Source organism: Pelmatolapia mariae, linkage group LG8, assembly GCF_036321145.2.
Source record: "Pelmatolapia mariae isolate MD_Pm_ZW linkage group LG8, Pm_UMD_F_2, whole genome shotgun sequence".
Classification (NCBI taxonomy): Eukaryota; Metazoa; Chordata; class Actinopteri; order Cichliformes; family Cichlidae; genus Pelmatolapia; species Pelmatolapia mariae.
This window is the reverse complement of record NC_086234.1, coordinates 31446271-31456459: the sequence shown is the minus strand read 5'-3', so window position 1 is coordinate 31456459 and position 10189 is coordinate 31446271. Positions and strand designations below refer to the sequence as shown.

Genomic DNA, 10189 nt, shown 5'->3' with positions numbered 1-10189 from the left:
AAAATACGGTACATGCAATATATTTAACATATTTGTGGTCATATACAAAGCCAGATATACCTGGGCTATAATTTTCAGAGGAGCTTTTCCTCCTTGCTTGGCATCAACTGTGAATTCAGTGGGTTTTCCAACAGCCAGACCACTGCTCTGCAGGCCTGGACCGGACGCCTTAACCTAGAGAAAACTATTTTAAACAAACAATTCAAAAAGGAACAAGTCAAAGATCTACTACAGCCAAACGATCATTTACAGACGATAGCGCTGTGAAAAAAATATTTGCCTACACTGTAAAATATAACTTGTTGTTTCAACTTAAAAATATGAGGTAAAGGGCTGCCTTAAAATTTTAAGTTAAGTCAAGAAATAGAGTTTGTTCTTATAACACAACCAATTGTTATCTTAATGAAAAATCACATGTTGTCTAAACTTTCATCTTAGTTTAGTTGACTGAGATTTATTAGTCAGTTCAACTCCTTTAATTGTCATCTTTACTTGGGAAAACCCTTTCAGCTAAATTAAAATAATCTATTGTTTAAACTCTTGTCCTAGTTCAGTTGACTTGGGTTTTTTAGTTAATTCAAATACTTTAGTAGTTCTTTTAACTTAGGAATCTGTTTTAGCTTAACTAACATAATCTGTTAGCTAAGTTGATTTAAGTTTATTAATTAACTGAGCTCCTTAAGGTAGCTGAGTGAACTTGTAAATCAGTTTCATTTTAATTATCAGAGTTGATTGACTGGATGTAAAGAAAAATGTGTATTAAACATCTTAAGTTTTGTTTTGTTTTTTTTTTGGCTTTCTAACATCCATTTCAGCAAAACTACCTGTTAGGTTTATCTTAGATCTCAGGTTTAAATATCTACATTCCTTTAAATTAATTTTCTGTTGTTTACAGAAAAAAAATAAAACCCCACAGATTCCATTAAAGTCTATCTGATCATTTCATACAGAAAGTTTGTTTTAAGAACATGACAAGACAATTACTCATGAGCACCCAACATTCACCATTTATTGTGCCATCTTAGTCATCTGAGAAACAGAAAAATCAGTGACGTAGCTCATCAGGCTCACAATCCATCAAAACTCAAAGGCTGCTCCCTGTGAAACAATAAATTTGAACTTGGTCTTGAGCCCAGTTTGGGTGAAGATGAAATTCTGACCAATACTCTAGGAGCAGTAGTGATTCTTGTGAAGTAACAACATAAAGTCTGCATTAATGTAATGTATCAACGGGACACTTGCTATTTTAGAAAAGTTATTCTTTACATTTACAAAATTTTTAAACTTCATTGTGCTCAGTCACACCTGTTAGCATAAAACTTGAAATATTAAAATAGTACAAAACCTTTGATAAGTGACAGTAAAGATCAGTTTATAATAACTAAGACATCAAAATCTTGTATTTGTCTTCGTTTACAATTGCAACAAATTCCACAGAACCAATATCTCTGAAAATGAGTGCATGCTTCTGAAACATTTGATAATATGGATATTTCAGAAACATTAGTTTGAGTCTGCTCAATTGCAAAACAAAGGAAAAACTACTGACTTGCATGAGATAAGCATCTGCAAAGTCCACCATTATATTGTTGTTCACATAAGTTTCTTAAACCATGAACAAATGAGTAATTGTCTAATCTGGAATGTAAAGTGTAGTCATTTAGTGACATACAAAAGTGAGAATGAGAACTTGCAAGAATAAAAAAACAAACAGTAAAATAAAAACTGTCCTTAACACTAAGGATCATACAATTACAGTTCTGCATGGCTTTCTGCAAGAGTCTGTTTCTTAGACCATGCACTAGTGAGATGCACTGCCTTCCACCAATGTTCATTAGGATGTTCTGAATGACTTCAAAGATGTCCTTAAGTTCCTTTGGATAGTCTATGTTGAAGGCAAAAAGAAGGCCCATCAGCATGGAAATGGCACTTGAGACATCCCTCAGATTAGACAGGATTACTGCCGCCTCAAGGACAACCAACACATCGATGATGTCTTCTTCTTTCACCATCGCAATGCCAACTTTCATCCTCTTAGAAAACGTGTCTTCAATACCTGTCGGCTATAAAAGGGTTCAAAGACAAAAAAAAAAAAAAAAATTACACAATTACAATTACACAATATCCCGTGTGCTTAACAATTCATGTCTTTCCAAAGAAGAGCCATACTGATGCCTTGGATGATGGTGATTGGCTTTGGGTAACACTTATTAGTTGTTAAAGTTTTTTCAGAATGAGATATGCACCCCCATGTTACAAATCCATTTCTTGCTTTAAACAAAGACCATGTTCATAAATAACTGAGCATGTCTTCAATTGCAGAATTCAAACAAAATTTTCAATTTAAATGGTAAATGGCCTGTATTTGTATAGTGCTTTACTAGTCCCCTAAGGACTCCAAAGTGCTTTACACATTCAGTCATTCACACACATGGGTGGATGACTGAATCGTGACTCAAGAGTTGACAGTTCGTCTTATAATTGGAAGGTTGCCGGTTCGAGCCCTGGCTCCGACAGTTTCAGTCGTTGTGTCCTTGGGCAAGACATTTCACCTGTTGCCTACTGGTGGTGGTCAGAGGGCCCGGTGGTGCCAGTGTCCGGCAGCCTCGCCTCTGTCAGTGCGCCCCAGGGTGGCTGTGGCTACAATGTAGCTGCCATCACCAGTGTGTGAATTTAAATCTACTTATGCTAAATATTGGCTGTGCTCTAAACCAAATCTGGCTGAGAATACATGAGATGTGCAAACTGCAGCTACACTACAGGATCAGATTATGGCTCCATAGACAATGCTTCTTTAATCAGTTTATTGATTAAAGTTTATTTTTTCCCCCTATATTAACAGCATGAAAAAAAGAGCATATAGACATGGCTGAACAGGTTGCATAATTGGCACTGAATATCAACATCCACCTTTACCCAGCTGCCCAATGACTCTCGGCCAGTAACCTTTAATTGCTTACCCAGTCTACACAGTCTCTTTTCCAGGGTCCAGGACATTTCACCAAAGTATTGCCCCCCACAGCTGTAGCAGCCACTGCAGCCCCTTAAATATCCTAATATCTCTGCCATTACAATATACAATGTGAGAAATCAAACGTAAAGCTGAAGTGAACAGTACAGCAGCGAAATGTCAAAGACCCTGGTGAAGACATGAATAAACACAAGACACTAATAATATCAATGCTAGCTTGCCAGTTAGTTTCTCTGAAACCCAGACCAAATCCAGTGTCAAAGATCTTGTAATAATACATTTGGTGAGGAAAAAGTACACATGTACTTTTTAATTTAAAATCCACTGTGGTGCTGTCATTATTAAATTTACTAAAAGAAACAATGCTAACCTTCACAGTCTTGAAAGTGTGTGAGGGATCTTCCTTTAGAAAATGAGGTCCTCTGTCCTCTTCCTTTGTGTAGGGCTCTGGTCAAAGAAGTCAAAAAGAAAACAAAAACACTTTTTAAACAGTGTTTATGAAGCATGTAGACAGCTCCAAATTCACAGCTTTTTGATGCATAATTCCATCAATATATGATTATCATTGGAGATTTTGAATCAGGCTTATCAGGACATTCAAGTAGAATATGATATCCAACCTACCACCAATATACATAGATTCTGTAAAAGTTACCACACTAAATGTCCAGTTGTGAAATATGATGACAGACTTTACTTATCAGCTTTCTTTCAATGAGTTCATCAGTTGAACTGGATAACCTAAAACTTAAACAAAGGATTAGATTTCGCAGTTGAACACTTACATCATCTCCGAAGCATCTTATGAGCCTAGTTAGCCTTTCTATGCCGCTCTTGATTTTGTACAGCTCCACGAACCTCTCCATAATGGTCAAGCACAGCAAAAAGGAACCCTTTCAGGTCAACAGATGTAAGACGGGCAAATTCTGCTTCAACCTGAGCAACAGAAGAAGAGGGGTGGAGAGTACAGGCAGAATTAAAAAAAGATTCTTTGAGACCCAAATTTAAGCAAACAGTCATCTGAGGCCCATTAGAGAAAACACAAACACACAAAAGCAAACAAACAAAAAGATGCACTTTACCTGCCGTTCAGCAAACAAGGAAGTTCAGAGAACAATAAGCTCTGTCTTGAAATCTTTTAAAGTAGAATGATTGTGAAAATGACTTATGTGATGTAAAACTTTAGTAAACGTGCGATTAAAAGAACACTGAGTAAAAGGACAAGTAACAATTTCCTTATTCCTCAGATGTTTACCTTGATGAGCAATACTGTTTTAGTCCAACTGCCTCATTAAAGTTACACAACAGGCTTTTTACATTAAAGCCAGCAAGTCCATTACATACTCCCTTTTTAGATCTGAAATACTGTGCAGATTCTGTGTATATGTAGTGAACAGCAATTTACCCAAAAGAGCGCAAAGTTTGCAAGTCCACCTCATTTAAATGACAAAGACAGATGTGATCATCTAGACCTGTGAAAATAAATTAATGACAAACTTGCAGTTATGGATGTTATTACAACCACAAGAACCTAAACAGTCTGCTCCATTGCTTTTGTTAATGAATCATTTGTTGGTAACACGTCTGAATATTTAGTTTATGCCACCTGCATGTGATCATCAATAGTGCCATATTACTTCTTAAGAAGTACCCTGACACTACAATCTTTATATCATTTGTTCTACAGAGCTATTAAATTACAATATAATCTGAGGTGTTTCCAGTATGACAAAATGCACAAATTGTAACTTACCATTTGACTCCACTGACAAAAATAAATCCCCAGCATCAAGTTTGGCTTCACAGACCTAAAATAAGTAAAATAAAAATATATGTTATAATTATATTGTTTTCGCCATTTATTCATGTTTGCTAATTTTCTGACATATAAACAATGTTAGTTTTGTTACAATACAGAGAATGCAGTTTAATTAAAAGGTAAATTATTCAAAAAAAAAAAAACTTCTGCAGTATACCATGCCAAAAATCAGTGTCTCTGATGCCAATTATTTTATCACTACAGCTCGTTTAGTATGGAAACTCACACAATCTAGTCATACTGATCACAAGAGTTCAAAAATAAGTTAAAATGGTGAGCTGTTGTTAAGCATAAAGCATTTCAGGGTAACAAATAACTGCACAATATAATTAAAGCAAAAAATAAGCACACTGGAGGACTATCTGATAAAAACTAATATAATGCTGGTTTGTAGACCATATTTTGTCTCAGTCCTCAGTGCACTCTTGCAGCTTAGCATGCAGCAGTTAATAACACCTTAAGTGATTACATAGGGATAAACAGATGACAACAAGCATCGGACTCCTGCCAAAAAGTTCTTTTTGAACCCAGCCAGTTATTGGAAATATTGCCAAAATGAACTTCCACCAAAATACAACAGCCTGTGAACTTGAAAGAAATTTACAAGTACAGAGACAATATGAAATAAGCTTTATTAATTAGCTGAGTTAGCTTGCTAATATCACAACAGGGTGAGTGCACAACCTTAAAGCTAGCGGCACAATACTTGTGATTTGGTCAGTGCCACATTAAACCCATAAAAAAGGCCATATGTCAGTTTATTAGGTCAAGTTTGGTCATGACACACAAGCTGGACCTTGTCGGCTAAAGTTACATTAGCTAAAGCAAACATTTCGGTAAAAGAGAAAAACACACGTCATGCCATAAATTCAAAACATGTTCCAACTTTTGTAGCTCTCTTTCCTTATAGTTATAACCAATGTTACTCACCTTGAAAGCATATTCCAAAGAAGACGATTAGAAAACGTCCAAGTAAAGTGAGCATGTCGTTAACCGCCAATTCCCCATGATGCACCTCGGTAGCAGTCACGTGAGGCAGTTTTGAATCCTGCTGTGCTCAACTTACCCGCATTGTCAAGTTCACATAAGTTTCTGATTTAGCTGGACATGAGTTTTCAAGTTAGCTTTTTTTGGTGTAATTGGGACGTTTTTAACTTGTAATTCTATGTTATAACAACAACTTCAGTCATCTATCGTCAAACTGATATAGAATAATATGTTGAAATAACAAACAGCTAGAATTACATTTTACAGTGTACTTTCTGCTTTCGTATCTTATTCCATATTTGTCACACTTACATGTTTCAGATCAATCCATTTTTAATATTAGACAAGAATGTCTAATACCAGGGCACACACGCTTGCGCATGCGTCATGGTGCAGTGCACGAGCACAGCAACACACACTGAAAGCACATAAGCAGGAGATTAAAGTGCAAAATGAACTTTTCTTGCAGACACCGCTCCCTACAATCCTGACTGCCCTGACATGACTAAATTGATGTCAAGAGTGAAAAACGGAGTAAAAAAAGTCCCCAATCAATAAATCAGCGGATAATTTTACACACAGTAATGTGCAAAAGTCTTGAACCAAACATTGAAGGGTTTCTTTGGACATTATCTGTTTTGTTTTTGTGTTGTTTTACCTGGAAACTACACATGACACACACACATCAACGAAAACTAAACAGGGGTTTATGTGGCTTAGGATGACGTCACTGACACTGGTTTAATATGAAAACAAACTTTCTCCAAACAAAAGAAAAGAAAAAATGAATAAAGGAGTCGGCGAGCAATCTTTAACGAGGACCAGATATGTTTTGTCTGACATTGAAGCTGTTCTCTCTGCTTGTCAAAAATACCTCGGGCCGTGTTTATAGAAGATAAATATACCAAATATGTCTGCATTCGTTTGGCCTGGGCAGATGGCGCAGACGTAAACTGCCCGGCTACTAGCTCGTGTGTGACAAGCTGAGGTCGCTGGTTTGAAACCACTCTGTCCCTCAGCAGCAGCTAGTGGGGTGCGTGGGCTGCGCTTAAAGAACCGGCGCCCCTGACTTTTTTGCCCTTTTCTTTTCCTTTTTCTTTGCGCCGGCCTGCCCGCCATGTTTCTCTATTTAGAATAATGACACTTGCTGTTTCTTTCCTCTTCTCTCTTCTCATCAAAACGCTGCCAGAATCAGCTCAGTCGTGCTCTAACACTCGCTCGCTCTCATTCCTACTCTAACACACACAGAGTACGAGTGACACAACATGTCACAGACTAAGGTCGTGTCCAAATTCATGGGCTGCATCCTCCTGAGGACCCGGCCTGAGCGGTCTACGTGGGCCGGGTCCTGCAGACGATCTCCTCCGTGAAGTCTCTCCTGTACAGTACAGAATCGCCGCATCGATCGCTAGCAGTGTGACTCTGAAGTGCAGTACTGGATGTCCACGAAACGTTTTGCACCGTCAAAAAATAAAATTGGCTAGTTGATATCACCTATCGCTGGTTATTTTTAGAACATAACACCCGCGATAAACAAGGGACCGCTGTTTACAGATACTGAGAAATATAACATTTGAATCCCTTTTCTCTTTTGAGAAAAAGAGAGGCGCTGGGGAAAAAATATCGACAAGTCGATGAACATCATTTACAGATATACTGGGTAAATGCCCAAGACATCTATAGAAATGTAAATCGCTGCTTGATTCATTCATTTGCTTAACTTGTTTTGGACCGTAAACAAGGCGCGAATAGGACACCGGAAACAAAGCTCCCTACAGGAGTTTCCGCACCGGAAGTAGCATATGCTAACGTGCACATAGTCAATACAAAACACGTAATATTTTCTCTGAATATGAGACGATTCTGTTTTTTACGGAACGGTTGGAAACTAATAATTTAACCATATGAACAAAATAAAGTTCAACATCAGTAACGAGTCAGTAACGAGTAACGCGTTCCTGGTTTTGGCATAATAACTAGTTACCGTGCTCGTTACCACAATAATAACGTAGTTACTGTAACGCGTTACTTAATAACGCTTTAGTCCCAACACTGACTACGACGCATTTTCAGTGTCAGTTCATCAGATGATCAGTTTTCAGGGTGTGTTGTTTGGTCGATTAAATGTCACACACTTGCAAAGAGCATGGTTTATTTGAAAACACAGAGGAATCATTTCATTTTGTTAAATCAGAACATTTTGTCTTCTGAACATTTTATTTCTGCTTCTGCCTACATATTTAGTAAATGAGCTTGACTGGACAGAAACAGTCACAATAAACAGACTATTCACATCAAAAACTGCTGAACCTGCACTGTGCTCGTGGTTAAAGCTCCCACAACATTTTGTCTTCTGAACATTTTATTTCTGCTTCTGCCTACATATTTAGTAAATGAGCTTGACTGGACAGAAACAGTCACAATAAACAGACTATTCACATCAAAAACTGCTGAACCTGCAATGTGCTCGTGGTTAAAGCTCCCACAACATTTTGTCTTCTGAACATTTTATTTCTGCTTCTGCCTACATATTTAGTAAATGAGCTTGACTGGACAGAAACAGTCACAATAAACAGACTATTCACATCAAAAACTGCTGAACCTGCACTGTGCTCGTGGTTAAAGCTCCCACAACATTTTGTCTTCTGAACGTTTTATTTCTGCTTCAAAACTGCTTTTAGCACAACAAGAGTCAGCGAAGGCTGGAATGAGACTTAAAACAGCTTCAGTCCACATTTCAGTCTGTTGAGGTCGCTGTTGCTCTAGCGGTGGCCCTCAGCTGGCCGAGCTGGAGCCGAGGCCCCGGGGATGCTGCTACGTGTCGCGCTGCTCTCCAGCTCCACTGGCTGGTCAGACACAGTCATTATCGAATAATTGTCCACCATGAGGCACGACGGGTCATCCGACTGTCCAGGAACTTTACCAATGGCATAGTTCTTCCATGAGACATTATCAGTGCATCTGAGGGCAAGTGCTTTTTCAGCCTGCACGTCTCCCCATTTGCACTCCTCACTTCTCTCCGAGTCCATCGGTGAGGAATGTAAGGGACGGGCGTCCTGCTGGGAGTGTTGTATCTCGTCCAGCTGCATCTCCACAGTAAATATGGGCTGCTGCTGCTGCTGCTGCAGCAGAGGTGTGCTGGCCTCGGAGCGCTCTGTCTGTGTGTAGATGGAGCAGGGCTGGACCAGCTTCTCTCTGGTTTCCTGAGGGTGGGGGTGCTCCATGTCATCCAGGATGAGCTGGATCAGGTGAGACATGCTGATGCAGGGGGCATCCAGACATAAAGAGAGAAGCTGCAGCCACCTCAGCTGGATGCGGTTGATGAAAATCCTGTCCTGCGTTCTGGCTTTCTTCTGCAACTTTGTCTCAAAATGATATTCAAATTTGTTGTTGTTGTTGCAGAGGAGCACTTCTGAAATCCATGCAGAAATATAGAAACACCTGTGACCGTCAGGCTCTTTGCTGAGCAGCTCCAGTTCCACAAAGAGCCTCTCCAGGAAGAGGTGAATGAAAGCTGGAGAGTTAAGCAGCTTTAGCAAGGGCAGCCAAAAGCGCAGGAAGGTTTGTGGGACTCTGGGCTCAGTGGGACTGGCACTGTCAGAGGTTGCACAGCCTAATGCTTCCAGCTGCTCTATGGTGGGAACAAGAAATCCGTCCTCCAACAGCACATCAACCAACAGCTCACTGGACTCCAGTGCAAACTGCTTGATCTCACCCAGCAACCAACTCATGTCTGCTAAGGGGGCCTGCCACAAGCTCTTCTCCTTGTCTTGAAAAGCTTGGTACTGGTCCTTCTCATAAGAGATCAGCAGCTCCCGAGCTTTTCTGTAGGCGTCCACTTCTTTCTGCCTGGCAACGAGCTCATCCTCCTGGCGCTTGACGTCCTCATCCTCGCCATGCGACTGCAAGTCCCAGCGCTCATCGGGGGCTCCTCCCAGCTGTCTGGACCAATACTCCTGCTGGAGCCACTCCAGGGCCACCTTACATCCCCTTTGGCACCATTTCAAAGAAGGAAGCTTCCGATGCATGATTCCGTGCCTCAGATCCACCACCCACTCGGGGATGTTCAAGTTTCTAGCCAGTTGCCTCAGCGGCCGGGCCCTTCTCCCCTGCTGGCGCTCCGTGATAAGATTAACAAATCTTACCAGGGCCGTCCCGTACATCAGGATCAAGTCATCTCCGGTAAGCTGTCCGGACCGGTCCCGCATCTGGCAGCGCAGGAGGTGCGCTGTGCATTCCACGGCCACGGGGAAACTATTAGTGCACCTGGCCCTCCACGCCGATATCCTGTCTAACCCAAACCTCTGCAGAGAGGAGTCCATCGAGTAAAGGTCGTCCCGAACCTGCTCCCACTCCGCTTTGTTACGCCAGGGTACCACATGACGGTTTTTCTCAGAGCCCTTTTTCTCCAT

The 10189-nt window shown here is 40.3% G+C and overlaps 1 protein-coding gene across 1 annotated transcript; it reads right to left on the bottom strand.

Annotated features, from left to right (window-relative positions):
* Positions 1 to 8539: 8539 nt before the first annotated feature.
* Positions 8540 to 10189, bottom strand: LOC134633448 (ribosomal biogenesis protein LAS1L-like). The gene has a single exon (XM_063482290.1). It carries the CDS (start codon positions 10187 to 10189, stop codon positions 8540 to 8542), a length of 1650 nt encoding a protein of 549 aa, XP_063338360.1.

Bases quoted from the DNA above. Each gene is read 5' to 3' on its own strand.
- LOC134633448 (XM_063482290.1), bottom strand. From the start codon at position 10,189: ATGGAGAAAAAGGGCTCTGAGAAAAACCGTCATGTGGTACCCTGGCGT.